The sequence below is a fragment of the Esox lucius genome, chromosome 23 (assembly GCF_011004845.1).
Source record: "Esox lucius isolate fEsoLuc1 chromosome 23, fEsoLuc1.pri, whole genome shotgun sequence".
In the NCBI taxonomy this organism is placed as follows: Eukaryota; Metazoa; Chordata; class Actinopteri; order Esociformes; family Esocidae; genus Esox; species Esox lucius.
In genome coordinates, this window is record NC_047591.1 from 4,594,610 (window position 1) to 4,610,643 (window position 16,034).

General features: G+C 43.7%; 1 protein-coding gene across 2 annotated transcripts in view; it reads right to left on the bottom strand.

The window, feature by feature from the left end:
• Positions 1-16,034, bottom strand: part of grm8a (glutamate receptor, metabotropic 8a) — a 175,001-nt gene that overhangs the window by 42,541 nt on the left and 116,426 nt on the right. For both annotated transcript variants that reach the window (XM_034290111.1, XM_034290110.1), the window contains exons 3-5: positions 11,595-11,730; positions 11,205-11,359; positions 10,897-11,034 (exon numbers count right to left, since the gene is read on the bottom strand). In XM_034290111.1, the coding sequence (XP_034146002.1) occupies positions 10,897-11,034; positions 11,205-11,359; positions 11,595-11,730 (429 nt within the window). The remainder of the gene's footprint in view (positions 1-10,896; positions 11,035-11,204; positions 11,360-11,594; positions 11,731-16,034) is intronic.

Below are 16,034 nucleotides of genomic sequence, written 5' to 3' on the forward strand. Positions count from 1 at the left end.
TCTTGTTGAAAGACACCAAAGGGAGACTTTATAGTCAAGCTGTTGTTTTTAGTAAACAGATTTTCAGTCTCAAAATGGCTTCTTCGACTCATTAATAACTATTGGATCTTTATGTTAAACAACACCAATAGCAGATTTCAAAAGCAAATGCAAAGCCTAGAATAAAGAATAGACAATGACAGCTCTGAGGCCTCAAAGAGGATGAGACCAAACACAGCTGATTAACCAGAAACAACATTCAAGCCAATTGTACCAATACTTTGTATGCCCTAGTATGTATTAAAAAAAATTTCTGTGTTGACTTGGTTTTGATATAAGTTAATATAATTGGATTGCTAACCTGATGCTAAACTCTTGGATAATTCGCATATTGAATTATCATCAAACATTCTTTGGAATAGATTATTGTTTGGGAAATCAAGTTCACATTGATATTTTTGTCATTTAGAAGAACTCATCTAGACTATTCATCATATATGCATGAACAATAGTACATTACGCATGATTCTTTTTTGTTATTGGTGGGAAGAGAGGGGATGAATGAGCCAATTGAAAGCTGGGGATAATTAGGCGGTCGTAATGGTATGATTGCCAGATCTGTAGCTACAACGTGATTAACACCTCTACTCCTACGGTCAGTGCCATGCAATCGCTAGTTTCCACAGAGAGTCAAGAAATCAATTTATTGTCCCATCAGACCCCGCGCAGGCCAATGTCCCAATGACCGCCCTGGGGCATTGGCATTTAGTTGAAGGGAAGAGTGCCACCTACTGGCCTTTCAACACCACTTCCATCCAGGGACAGATCAGGATCGACATCGCTCCACCTCAGAGGCAAGCCACCAGTGGGATGCATATCTTTTGATTGTTTGATGCAGTATGACTTATTTTTCAGAGTGGAACGAAAATGCTGCAGTTTAGAACCAGAACTTGCTGGTAGGCACCTCTTCAAATAAATTAATGAATACATGTCAGATGTCGCCATAGAGGCCTCTCTAATCACCTAAATAGCTAATTACCTGACTGGTGCATCAAGCTGTTGTTGCAGCAAAACAATGCGGTTATTTCCTTCAGTTTCATCATGTACTACAGTAGTAGATTCTCTTCCTGGCTGACAGGGTGACGTACAGAAGTTCTACTGCTTGTCCGCCTGTCTCGCTGATGGTCTGTTTTTCTGTCTGTCTGTACAGACCTCTTCATAAACACAAGCCGTGGGACGTGTATCTGCTGTGAAATGGCTAGCCAGTGTGTTTGGAGAGAACCACTGGTTCACGTCCCACGGGGGGAAGTTGGACAACGGAAGAGACTGTAATATTTCACACATACACATGCACACACAAACTCAGTACCACGCATTCACAGGGAGGTCATTCTGCAAACAAGTACTCATTCCTTTCCCTGTCCCTGTCAGCACCAGCCGGGCTAAATTAGATTTGCTCGGTGTGCTGTGTTTTAATAACCTGAGAGAACACAGGCGAAAGGCGACAAGAATTTGCATATCTCATTGCGACTGCGGAGTAATAAGCCTGGCTGTAGAGGGAGATATTTGTTCTCTCTCACATGCATGCCCAACACACACACTAATTTGTGAAAAGTTATCATAAATCCACTTCAGTTTACGACTTTGTTAGATTCTGTCCAATTTTGATCCCTGAACAAAATAATTAAACTGCAAAGTCAGGGGAGCGCTTTCTTTATTTGCATGAGTCCAAGATGTTGATGTTGGTCTTACATGTTCTCCAAAAGTTGAACACAATCTTTTATGCATGAACACATAGGGTGCAGTCAATGATCATATAGCCAAGGATTACAGTCTATTATCCTCCATTAAGCTTGACGTGACACCTGATCGTACTGACTGACTACTGAACAAAGGACAATAGGTAGGACATGTGACACCCATTACTGATGGGCCCCATACATCCTATCTACATGTCCTGTCCATACATCCTGTCCACAAGTCCTGTCCATACATCCTGTCCACAAGTCCTGTCCACACGTCCTGTACATACATCCTATCAATAATCCTGTCCATAATTGTGTCCACACGTCCTGTCCATACGTCCTGTCCACACGTCCTGTCCATACATCATGTCCACACGTCCTGTCCATAGATCCTGTCCACACGTCCTGTCCATACATTCTGTCTACACGTCATGTCCATACATCCTGTCCACAAGTCATGTCCATACATCATGTCCATACATCCTGTCCATAATCGTGTCCACACATCCTGTCCATACATTCTGTCCACACGTCCTGTCCATACATCCTGTCCACAAGTCCTGTCCACAAGTCCTGTCCACACGTCCTGTACATACATCCTATCAATAATCCTGTCCATAATTGTGTCCACACGTCCTGTCCATACATCCTGTCCACACGTCCTGTCCATACATCCTGTCCACAAGTCCTGTCCACACGTCCTGTACATACATCCTATCAATAATCCTGTCCATAATTGTGTCCACACGTCCTGTCCATACGTCCTGTCCACACGTCCTGTCCATACATCATGTCCACACGTCCTGTCCATAGATCCTGTCCACACGTCCTGTCCATAGATCCTGTCTACACGTCATGTCCATACATCCTGTCCACAAGTCCTGTCCATACATCGTGTCCATACATCCTGTCCATAATCGTGTCCACACATCCTGTCCATACATTCTGTCCACACGTCCTGTCCATACATCCTGTCCACAAGTCCTGTCCACACGTCCTGTACATACATCCTATCAATAATCCTGTCCATAATTGTGTCCACACGTCCTGTCCATACATCCTGTCCACACGTCCTGTCCATACATTCTGTCTACACGTCATGTCCATACATCCTGTCCATAATCGTGTCCACACGTCCTGTCCAAACATTCTGTCCACACATCCTGTCCATACATTCTGTCCACACATCCTGTCCCTACATCCTGTCCCTACATCCTGTCCACATGTCCTGTCCATACGTCCTGTCCACACATCCTGTCCATACGTCCTGTCCATACGTCCTGTCCACACATCCTGTCCACACATCCTGTGCACACGTCCTGTGCACACGTCCTGTCCATACATTCTGTCCACACGTCCTGTCCATACATTCTGTCCACACATCCTGTCCATACATCCTGTCTACATGTCCTGTCCACACATCCTGTCCACACGTCCTGTCCACACATCCTGTCCATACATCCTGTCCCTACATCCTGTCCACATATCCTGTCCATACATCCTGTCCATAATCGTGTCCACACGTCCTGTCCACACATTCTGTCCACACATCCTGTCCATACATCCTGTCTTCACATCCTGTCCACACATCCTGTCCACACATCCTGTCCACACTTTCTGTCCACACATCCTGTCCACACATCCTGTCCACACATCCTGTCCACACATCCTGTCCCTACATCCTGTCCACATGTCCTGTCCATACGTCCTGTCCACACATCCTGTCCATACGTCCTGTCCACACATCCTGTCCACACATCCTGTCCACACATCCTGTTCCATAATCCTGTCCAGACGTCCTGTCCACACGTCCTGTCCATACATTCTGTCTACACGTCCTCTCCATACATCCTGTCCATAATCGTGTCCACACGTCCTGTCCATACATTCTGTCCACACATCCTGTCCATACATCCTGTCTACATGTCCTGTCCACACGTCCTGTCCATACATCCTGTCCCTACTTCCTGTCCCTACATCCTGTCCACATATCCTGTCCATACATCCTGTCCATAATCGTGTCCACACGTCCTGTCCACACATTCTGTCCACACATCCTGTCTTCACATCCTGTCCACACATCCTGTCCACACATCCTGTCCACACTTCCTGTCCACACTTCCTGTCCATACATCCTGTCCATACATCCTGTCCATACATCCTGTCCATACGTCCTGCTAGGAACTGTGCCGGTTACTGTCATAGGACTCTATGAATAGACCCATGGACACTATGCAAGACCCTAGGGGAGGTTGGAACATACAAGGGTATTGTGTAGGATAAACCTTTCTTAATATAATTACTTTTCATGCCTATAATCTCACATCGGATTACAGTAGATCTGTGTTAAATCGAAGACGGTTTTAGTTTGATTCTGTGAAACTGAAACTGTGACAAAACTAATGAGCTGGTATTAAAAAAATATCTGATCAGACTGGCCAAGTCGCCTGAATTTTTATAAAGTCTGTGTTAGTAGCAGTTTGTAGGCGCTAAGCAGTTTACCGGCTATACTCACATTGGGTTTCCCACCAACTCTAGTAAATAGCACCTCGGTCAACTTTCCTATTCCATACCATGCATAGAGTACAGACTTGGAAACAGACTTAGAGGCTTTATGGCTTAGTTGATACCAATGTGATGATTCACTTTTGCTGAAAATATTCACATTCACTTTTGGTACCTTAGATTTAGCAGCTGGGATTCAATTAATTTTGGTTTTAGGAGGAGGCAGTTTGAGATCTGTATTGAGGTAAGAAAACCATTGCATGCAAACCCCAGACATTCTCACGGTCAGACCAGGACAGTGAGTTTCATGCCATCATATTGCTTTACATGTTCTCCAATGTCACCACTTTACATGTAGAATCACTTCCTGTAAGGGCCTTTCTACAACTGCAACCAGCAGTAGCAGCTGATGCTACAAACCAGGAGGGAATGTTACTTCAGGGCTGGTATTCATGGTTGTCACAAAAAGCGAGTGCTGATCTAGGATCAGTCTACCCTTACAGACCATAATAAAGAAGATAAAATACACAGAGGTAACGTTAATCTAGACCCACAATCATACTTTTTGTTGCCTCGCTGTTAAGGTCTCAGGCAGAAAGGTTATCAAAGACAACCTAGACGTATAGTCTGATGCTCAGTTCAAGTCCAAATGTATTTAGAGAAGAGGATCGGAAACGGGGAAAAAGAGCTCCACCTCTTCCCTCATCGCTAGTCACAGGCAAGTTTATGAGCAAAATGTACCCTCCTATTCACAAAATGTGAAAAAATGCTAGCATCTTCAATATCGTGATTTGTACAAAGCAGTAGAACTGACACAGCCTTATCTTCCCTCCCGTTATTTCATAACGGATCTATGTAATTTATGTTTACGCAGTCTGTCCATGAGAAATTACATCAAAGGTGATGTTACATATGATGGTCACCACAAATTAATCAAAATTGCGCGTTTAAAAACACCAATGCTAGGTTCTACAAGACATGCGTAGATCAATCAGAGACATAAACACACATAGACATACAGAGGGCACATATCTAAACATGAAGGAGAGACCCAAAAGGCTGAGTGGTTTGACAGGCTAATGCTAATATGGTAATAAGCTAAGTATTGTGATACATATCTGTAGGGAACAATATGGCAGATTAAGAAGTGATTGATGGCAACACGGATGACAGACGACCTAATGATTCGAACAAGCTTCTCAATTAAACGTAAATTAGAATTGCAAATTCAATTCCCCCTTCAGATACTCTCTCTTTTGTCTCTCGCTCTCTCTTCCTCTTCAATCTCTCTCAGTTTATATTTTTCTCCTATTTATATATTTCACACTGCACCTTCTCCCCTTTGGAAGATTTGAATTTTATTAATTACGTTTTGATTAATATTGGAAAGTATTTTATAATAATTACAACAACAACAAAAAAAACACCATGCGTTATAATTCAGATGGGGATGAATACATTTGCATAAAAGGCGTGAGATTAATACAATGGCCATTTATCACACACTTCCTGAACACGTCAACATCCTCCTTATAGGAGGGGAGAACATACTTCATGTACTGGTCCAATGCGCACAAAGGCACTCACAGGCAGACACACATGCCAACGAGGCCAAAAATGTCATGTACATCGTACTCTAAATGTTGGATAATACGAAGACACACAAAAAGTAAATGAACACAGAGATATTTGTGTTGATTCGCTTTCTCAATTTCCGAAAACCACCATTGATGAGCCACCTCCAACTAATGGCCTCACCTAATATCTAAAATGTATATTTTCAAAAGAAGACCTGCCTAGACTAGACATGAACAATCAATAGACCAACATTTCAAAAAAGCAAAAGACTGCTATTCGTTCTATAGGTGGTCGGAATGTATTTTCTCCAAAGGCAAAACATGCCAAGATCTGACTGCACGAGAATCCTCCATCACCTTCAAATGCATCTTTAAAGAGAGGTATAAAAACAGCTCTTCCCGAAACTCCTCAGGAGGAGAAGATGTGACTAGCTGGCTAGCAGTACTTTCCGGTTAAGTACTTTCTGAAAATAAAGGCCTCACAGATATTGTTTAAACATTTAACTTCACCCCCCATTCCTCTTCCTCCACTCACCCCTCCTTTACCTCCCCTTAACCCACTCTTCCTCCTCTCAATGCCGCTCTTCTTCCTACCCTCCTATCTCCTTTGACTTGTGTACAACCCGAGACTTTACAGAAGACGTAGAAATAGAGAGGCAGAGGAACAGGGAGACAGAGAACCAGGGAAACAGAGCGAGATTAGGTACAAATGCAGAAAGGGAATGTTGAGGAGGAAGCTGTCACCTGTGAGAGGTGTTATTATTAAAAGTAAGACTGACCGTGAAATCGGATTGCTAGAGCAATGGTTTTTCGTCACACATCACTCTCCCTGCACTGGAATGCTGTGTGTGTGTGTGTGTGTGTATCTCCGTCACACACCCACACAAGTGTACAGCCATGTCCCCTGTGGGCTGTCAATTGTCTCTGCTGTGACTAATCAAGTGGTGTTTAGTTTAATGAAGATCAGATGGGTCACATGGAGCTAGCACAGCTGTTCACCTGGAATCAACAGGCAGGTTCACTATCTGGCTCTCTCCCCCTCCATGCCTCCCTCCCCCTCTTTCTCCTTAATTCATTCTCTAACTCTTTCTCGAATGTGTGCATGACTGTGTGATGGAAAAGGGATGTACACCAAACAGAAAAGATGTTCCCCATGTCATCGTTTACCTCTGTGAAGCTAAATGATTAAACAGCCTTTTCCTGTGTGGACGGCAGAAATTCCGCAGGGTCTCTGATAAGCCCTGGTGCATCACTGAACAAAGTGTTATCGCATTCATGCATTAGAAAAACCAAAGCAAACCAAAATCTAATGTCTTGATAATAATTACACAAAAAGAAACATAAAATATGTATTTACAAAAAAGATGATGAGAAAGATGAAGGACGGAGAGGGTGTATTGACATGACAGCGTGCTGGGCTGCAGTGACACCTGTGCATTGGAGGCAGTGGCTTAGTTGGCCAGACAAACATAGTCCACAAATGCAATTAATTCAAATGTTCACCATTTGAAAGCGTGTGGACAGAAGCTGAGGTACGGCTGGTTGCTTCACTAGGAGTTAAAGCAGTTCGGATGGTATCAAAGCCAAGAGAAACGTAGAACCAGAGGGTTCTCATCACAGCAGGGGATCCTCTGTTTTCATCTCCCTGCTTAGGTCACCCTCCTTACTGCTTGAGCTCCAACAGAGAGCCAGGCTCCGTCTCGCCTTACTCCTCCTTCATATTTAGTCTCCTGGCTCTTCAAGACAAATGATCTCAATGGATGACATGGGGTTTCTGTTTAAACCCTTTTTGACTGGAGTTGTCAGTGTGTCGTCTTAGATTTACTGCAGATGGCTAAGTGTTTTCTTTCAGTGTGTGTGTGTGTGTGTGTGTGTGTGTGTGCGTCTCGGTATGTGTCAGCTAGCAGCAGAGAAGCCAGCTGACATGGAATGGTAGTAGTAGTGGTGGCTAGGGTCTCATGGCGTAGAAGAATTACTCGAAGGGAACACTGATGGATGTGCTGCCGAAGGGACCTCGACGGCTCCGCCCGCCGCAGCCAGCCCCGCCGTCTCTTACGAGCGCGGTGAGCGAAAGCACACGCGCTCGCACACTCGCATAAAAAAGACAGCATTCCATCTGTGACTAAGTCAGAGCCAGCACAACTCTAGTTAGAGAGGGTTTAAACCAGAGCCCCGTGTCATCCATCGAAAGGATTTGTCCCGAAGGTCCAAGGAGATGTGATAACTGGACTAGAAAGGCAGGCCGAGACCGAAGCCTGGGTCTCAGTTGGAGCTCTAGCAGACGGCAGGGAGAGAGAGACTGAGCAGGAATACAAGTGATCCTTCTCTCTGACAAGAACGATTTGGTTCAGAAAGGGACTAATGTGTGTCAGACAAACAAATAGGTTGAGGTCAGTGTAGCCGGGTGTAGCTCAGTTTGAAAAACACGGAGCTTATAATGCCAGGGTTGTGGGTTTGATTCCCAAATCATAGCAAGTATGAAGGTATGTATTTACTACTGTTTGTTGCCCTGGATAAGAGCGTTGAAAGATGATCAGTGCGGTTCACACAAAAACAAATTGAGATCACATTTCCGCAAAAAGCCAGCGTTTTACCCAAAAGTCTCCAGCCTTTCTATTTCCTTCACCACGAATAGGCCCCAATTACACACTGGGTCATTAACTCGGTCGGCCCTATTTCCCGAAAACGCGATACAAGAATAAAGGCAAAGGGGGTTTTCTCCTTCACCCTCACAGAGGGGGTTTTCTCCTTTACCCTCACAGAGGGGGTTTTCTCCTTTACCCTCACAGAGGGGGTTTTCTCCTTTACCCTCACCGAGGGGGTTTTCTCCTTCACCCTCACAGAGGGGGTTTTCTCCTTCACCCTCACAGAGGGGGTTTTCTCCTTCACCCTCACCGAGGGGGTTTTCTCCTTCACCCTCCCCGAGGGGGTTTTCTCCTTCACCCTCACCGAGGGGGTTTCCCCCTGTCAAGTTGTTTGTTCATTCAAGCAGGTTTGCTCGTTATAGGAGTGCTTCCCATCTCCCTGGTCTGCACCCCACCCCCCCACCACCATCATGCCCAGCCTGGCTGTCCAGCACCCTAATTCAGGAGTGGGTATCCCCGCTTGCTTCTGTCAGAGTCAATCCCGTTTACCTGTGCATAGATCCGTTAAGACCCCGGTGAGGAAATCACCCGATGCCGGAAAAACAATGTGATAAATTCAGGGATCAAGCAGCTTTAGCCCTTATAAAACTGATGGCTTCATTCCTCAGACCATCACGTGCGGTCACACACACACACACACACACACACAAACTAAAGTAGGAGATGTGTCTGAGGGACGCTAAAGAACGAATTCTGATGTCCACTCAAGACTTGTCAGGGGAAGATTGGAGCGACTGTCGACGTGCAAAATGTGTGCATGTGTGCTGTCATGAACGTGTGCGTGTTTATTGAGATCCACAGGCCGGTGTCTAATACATTAGCTCCTTACTGTTCTCTCTGGAGAACCAATAAAGGGTTGGAGAGGGCTCACCTAAGCACACATCATCAAAATGACCCGGACGGCAGGGTCAACCCAAGGCAGCTGATTGGCTCTCCGTGTTGATGTTACGAAGGTAGTGAACTCTCGTGGTTGTAATGACTTGGGATGGGATGGCAGGGTTTCCGTACAGGGTTGTCCGTGCCAAGACACAGCAGAGACACAGCGGCTTTCTTCATTGAAGAGTGCCCACTGCCGTGAAGTTAAACTGAAGGGGAAGGTTGCCTGGCGCTCTAGGCGGCTGCCTCCGGTGCACATCTACTACTGCAGCGCGGGTTCGAATCCGAACTGCTCTTAAAGAAGAAACGGTTTTCCACTGCCTCTACCATCAATATATATTTATATAAATATATATCTTTAAAATGGGAGGGAGGGGGAGGGAGAAAAAGGACAAGCACAACATGTTGCATACATAAACACAAAAAGAAGCTCCTGGATTAACAGTGTGGCCACGAAACAAAGTATGTGCACGCACACACACAAACACACACACACAGCCGATGTCCAGAGGTGTTGCTGTTTCACTTATTTGGGTATGATTTTAGTGCAGCTCGCCACAGGTGCAGATAAAACTGCTTACTGTATCAAACTCTCACACACGCACACGAAATATATGAACATAACAATTCTGCCTGAGAACCCCTAGAAATAGTAACATGCCCCATTCTGCATATGGGGCATGAGAGAGAGGAGAAAGAATAAAGGGAAAGAAATGAGAGAGAAAAAGTGAGAGAGCAGCTGCATTTTAACCTATTCAAAGAAGGCACCCTTAATCAGTGTCATTCTTTAGCACATGTAGAACTTATAAGGCCAGCAAGCTGCGATGGAGTCAGACACTGGAAAACGTCCAAATGCCATCCAGACCCAAAATATCAGCTGCTACATACACACGGTCACACACCCTTCTCCACGCACCAGCCCAGACTGTGTGAACAGACACTGTCAAAACACTGCTTCACACACTTTTCTATCACATCGATTCGCACACAGTCCGAAGAGAAGACACTTTACAGACCAAACAAACTGTCACATCCAACACCACTCAGGAACGGCCCACACATATCTTGCGTGTCATTTGCACGAAGCTGAGAGACAATGAACCATTCTCCTCAGAGTCATGTCTAACCACGGTAATGCTGGAATGTTAAAAACAAGAGAGTTCAAATTAACCCTGAAGCATGCGGAGGTCCCTTTAACTCTAATCGCAGCCAACTCTTTCCATACACTCCTGGACCGTGGGGCCAAATGAGACTATCTAGGTTCAAGCCTCAACTCTTTGCAGAACGTACTCTTTGTCTGAGTATTCGAAACCACATATCTCACTTTTTCTTTGAAACTAATTACAACACAGAGACCTCCCCCACACACACACACACTTTATTGGAGGAAACACCTAAATCTGAGGGGCTGTATTAGCATTCCTCACATACAGAAAGAAACAAAATACTGAAAAAAGACATTAAACTGGAAAGACTAAAATCGCCTTGCATTACCAATATTGCTCATCCTCACCTGACCTACATTACCCACGTGCCTTTGCTTCCTCCTTCGCCGCATTTTGGACCTACCTGTGCATTTCTTCGGGCTTCCTGGGCGCTTGCCATGCATCCCCAGCTTGCAGCCAAAGTTCTCCTCCCAGAACTCAGCGAACCACACGTTCCTCCTATTATTTGACAGAGATCGGCTCCGGAAGTACCGGTCAAACGCTGTTGGGGGAGAAGGGAGGGAAAGAGATGAATGGGGAGAAAAAAGGCAAGGTGTTGAGTGGAGAGGGATGAGAAAAGAAGAGATGGAAAGAAAGGTGTAGCGAGGAGAGGAGTCAACCTCATGAAGGTGTGTTATCTTAAACAGTTTCTTAAATGGCTTTCGCCCGTACCATCCACCGAGGCTCGTTTGGGCATAATGGTGACCGCTCCCTCTGCCACCTTCTCCTGGCCAATTACAGGAGAGATCTTGGAGCCCCAGCTGTCCGACGCCACCCACAGGAAGTGACCCGTCTGGTTGTTGCGCTTGGCCGCGTCCAGGATACGCCTGATGGATGTAGAGGGTGGTTAACCGCAGGAGTCATCACTGAGACTTTGGATACGGAGGTATTAGTTTGTAGGGGTACAGTTGTGACAGGAAAAAAACAAGTTGTGTAATGTTCGTGTTTTCCACACCAACGTTGATGTGTTCGTCATCTGCCGGTTGGGACAGATTTCACACAATATCTCAGAAACTACAGACGCAAGAATGAGGGGGCTGTAGCCACCAACAGAAATGTTACCGTATGTCGTCCTCGTTGGCGAACATGATGACCGCCCTGGCATTGGACGTCTCCAGCAGACGCATGACGATCTTATCAAACTCCCCCGGCTTGGGTTCCCGTGGGATCTTCAGGGACTGGGCTATACACACCCCGCCTGCAGGGAAGGAGGGAGTAGTGGAGAAGGCAACAAAACAAAAGGAGAAAGACAAAAAGAGACGGAGGGAGACAAGGGAAAAGAAGCAGGAGAGGAAGAGTGGATGTGGGGGAAGTGGGAGAAAAGAGAAAGAGATATCACTGGCTGAATCCTCCTCATCAGTATGAGTGCAGAGTGAGAACCGTGATGTGAATCCTGCTGTTGCGAAGGGAGAGAGCCTGGAGAAGAAGACCTATTAGCCTTGTCACGTCCTTAATCCTGGAGTGGCAGCCTGTTACCTACCCACCAACGCAGATCCAGGATTTACACAAACACATCGTGACAGGACATATTGAAGCGGACACAAGAACGCGGCAATCTTTCATATTTAATGTTTCCGTTAATAACTTTGTGTTGGGTCGTATAATTAGTCCTAAAACGTGAGGTGTGTGTGTGTGATGCCTTTTCCTTGGCCAGCCTCGTTCTGTTCCAGACCATTTAATGAACATCTGTGGAGTTCTATATTACTGTACTTAATCAGAGCAGCACACACACGTTATTGCACGCACGCACACACACGCACACATACACACACACACACACACACACACACACAAACACACACAAACACACACACACAATCCCATAGACAAATACTCATTAGCACTAGATTAATGGCCTCTCCAGGATAATGGGTTTTCCTCTATTCTGCTGCTCTTCACTGCTGTCTGTCTGTCTGATAATAGAGCTATGTAATGTGTTGTACTGTGTATTGATAGGTCATCTGTTACTGTCCTACAGAGCAGAGGTTCCCAAACAGTAGGTCGTGGTAGGATAGAACATGTTTTTTTTTTATTATTTGTTTCATCAGTGATCATGCTTTTGATGCTACAGATTTGACCCAGTAATTTGTTCGATGAGTTACACTTTGGTCCGGAGATATTTGAACACTGACACTATTTTCATAATTTTGGCTCTGTCCACCACCACAATGGATTTGAAATGAAACAACCATAAATGCAGTTGAAGTGCAGACTTTCCACTTTAATTCAAGGGGTTGAACAAAAATACTGTATGAAATGTTTAGGAATTGTAACTATTTTCATACACAGTCCCCATATTCCAGGGGCTCAAATGTAATTGGACAAATTAACACAATCATAAATAAAATGTTCATTTTTAATACTTTGTTGAGAATCCATTGGAGGCGATGACTGATTGAAGTCTGGAACTCATGTACATCATCAAATGTTGGGTTTCCTCCTTTGTGATGCTTTGCCAGGCCTTTACTGCAGCTGTCTTCAGTTGTGGCTTGTTCGTGGGTCTTTATGCCTAAAGTTTTGTCTTCAGCAAGTGAAATGCATGCTCGATTGAGTTGAGATCAGGTGATTGACTCGGCCACTGCAGAAAATTCCATGTCTTTGTCTTAAATGCTCCTGGATTGCTTTTGCAAAATGTTTTGGGTCATTGTCCATCTGTAAAGTGTAGCACCATCCAATCAACTTTGCTGAATTTGGTTGAATCTGAGCAGACAATATATCCCTATACACTTCAGGAATCATCCGTCTGCTTCTGTCTTTTGTCACATCATCAATAAACGCTAGTGACCCAGTGCCATTGGAAGCCATGCATGCCCATGCCATCACACTGCCTCCACCGTGTTTTACAGATGATGTAGTATGCTTCATTCATGAGGCGTTCCAAGCCTTTTTTCTTCCCATCATTCTGGTACAGGTTGATCTTAGTTTAATCTTTCCAAAGAATGCTGCTACAGAACTGGGCTGTCTTTTTTAGATGTTTTTTGGCAAAATCCAATCTGGCCTTTCTATTCTTGAGGCTTATGAATTGTTTGCACATTGTGGTGAACCCTCTGTATTTCGTGAAATCTTCTCTTTATGGTAGACTTGGATAATGATATGCCTACCTCCTGGAGAGTGTTCTTCACTTGGCTGGATGTTCTTTTCCATGGATAGGATCCTACAATCATCCACCACTGTTGTCTTCCGTGGACGTCCAGACTTTTTGTGTTGCAGAGCTCACCAGTGTGTTCTTTTTTCTCAGAATTTTTCTCAGAATTTTCTTCTCAGAATCTTAACTCCCCTGCTATCTCTCTGATGGATTTTTTTTGGAGTCTAAGGATATGGCCTGTTTCACTTGCATTGAGAGCTCCTTTGACTGCATGTTGTGGGTTACAATAGCTTCCAAATGCGAATGCTACACTTGGAATAAACTCCAGACCTTTTACCTGCTTAATTGTTGAATAAATAATGAAGGAACAGCTCCTATCCATGAAACAGCTTTTGAGTCAACTGTCCAAATTACTCTTGGTCGCTCAAAAAAGATGGGGCTACATTTTAAAGAGATGTAATTCCTAAACCTTTCCACTAATTTGAATATGAATACCCTCAAATTAAAGATGAGAGACTGCACTTAAGGCCATGTTCATCATTTAACTGTAACCTGAATATATATTGGTAAACAACCAAAATAACAATATGTGTGTCAGAGTCCAAATATTTCCAGACCTAACTATATTTATACAGCACTGTAGATCTAATCGAACCAACGTCTGGGTCGCGTCTATATTAGAACCCCTGTGCAACATACTTTTAACCTAAACCTTCCTTATTGCAAGTTTTTCCTCATGTTTCTGAGCTATTCATATAGTTGTTTTCCAGTGCTTATTCAACATTAGAGATTAAACTTCAACTGCTAGTAAAGCTCAGCTCATTAGACTAGTTAGATTGAAGTATAGTAGTGCTAGAGGGAAGAGCTTTGGACATACAAGTGCTAGTGCTGGAGGGAAAAAAAGTATTTAAGAAACATTACACAATCGTTTTTATTTTCTGCGATATGATGTAATTCGGGGAAGACGTTTTTAGTCTGGTGTTTCACAGATTTTTAACATAAAATGGCTGGTAGACTAAAAGATGTGTTTGCGGACCTGTTCTTCAGTGCTGTAAGTGTAGTTTTTCCCCCCGCTCTACCTGGATGGTGACCGGTAAAATAAATCTACACCGACAACTCAAAAGACACTTCAATTGGTGGGACATTAAGGAAAATTTGACAAACCTCTCCTGTGGAAAATAATGTTTCCCAAACACGGATAAAGCATTAGTCTTGTTGCTGTCACATTAAAGCTGTAGCTTATCTTCCAAGTCGAATCATTTCACCCTTGACTAGACATTTTTAGAGACCAGTTACAAGAATGGCTAAATTCCCTGTGTTTTTAAGGGAGATATTATTCAATTTTATCCTATGAGTCACTTGCTTGTTTGTCATTTCCTTCAAACCCATCGCTCCACTCATCTCGCATGGGAACTAACCATAGTCATTACCCTCCTAAAAAACTAAGCCTTTATCTCAATTCAATTACCATTCTGTGGCTCCACTCATTCTTACTGTCAAAGTCTGCTCCTGATTTCCAAGAACTGAATAAAAAATGTCTCTTTCATGTACAGAAAAACTGTTTATCAAAGAAAAACAAATTAGTATGCATGCCTTTGGTAGCTTTCAAAGCAAATCATGAGTTTACAGCCAGTTTATTGTCGTAAAAAACAAATTCTTCTTTGAAAAAGGATGGAACTTGTTATCGTAAACATGTAGGGCCCAGTGTGAGTCTGTTTTGTATAAACACACAAACCCCATTGCTTACATAGAACTCAGTATAGCAAAACCTCTCAGAGAAAAAGGCAGATAGACGAGAGAAATAGAGAGAGACCGAAAGAGAGAAGGAGAGAGAGACAGAGATGGCTGTGAATGGCTCAGAGAGCATTCTAGTGCACCCTGGTGGTGACACAACTGGACTACATCTGCCTAAAGCTTTTGCCCAAAATTGAAACCGTACCACTTTATCAGTCCGGACTCCAACACAGAAAAAACTAACAAGCTACAGTGTTAAGTTCAATCTTTTGGAAACAATTAAGAAATTATGTTTAAAAGATTGTTTTTTTAAAAGGGGATCTACAGCAAATACTATGTTGTTCATTTTCAGTTTATTGTTATACTATGCAAAACCATTTCTTTAGAATCCATGAAGGTATGTTCTGAATTTTATTTGTATAATGTGCTACACATTTGGATGTTCTTGAGATACTGGACTATCTTGTTTTATATTACTTGTTACTTTTCTAGAATTGTTTTCCCTTTAGGGGAGAAGCAGAAACAATGGATTAACAAATCTTGATAGCCTTAGCAGCTAACTCTATAAAGCTAACTATATAGCTTTCTATATCTCGTGTAACAAGATCTCACAAAATTAAAACGTGACGATGTTTCTCGACAAGGTGAAAGAGCACGATATCAACATGATGAGGGTGAAATTA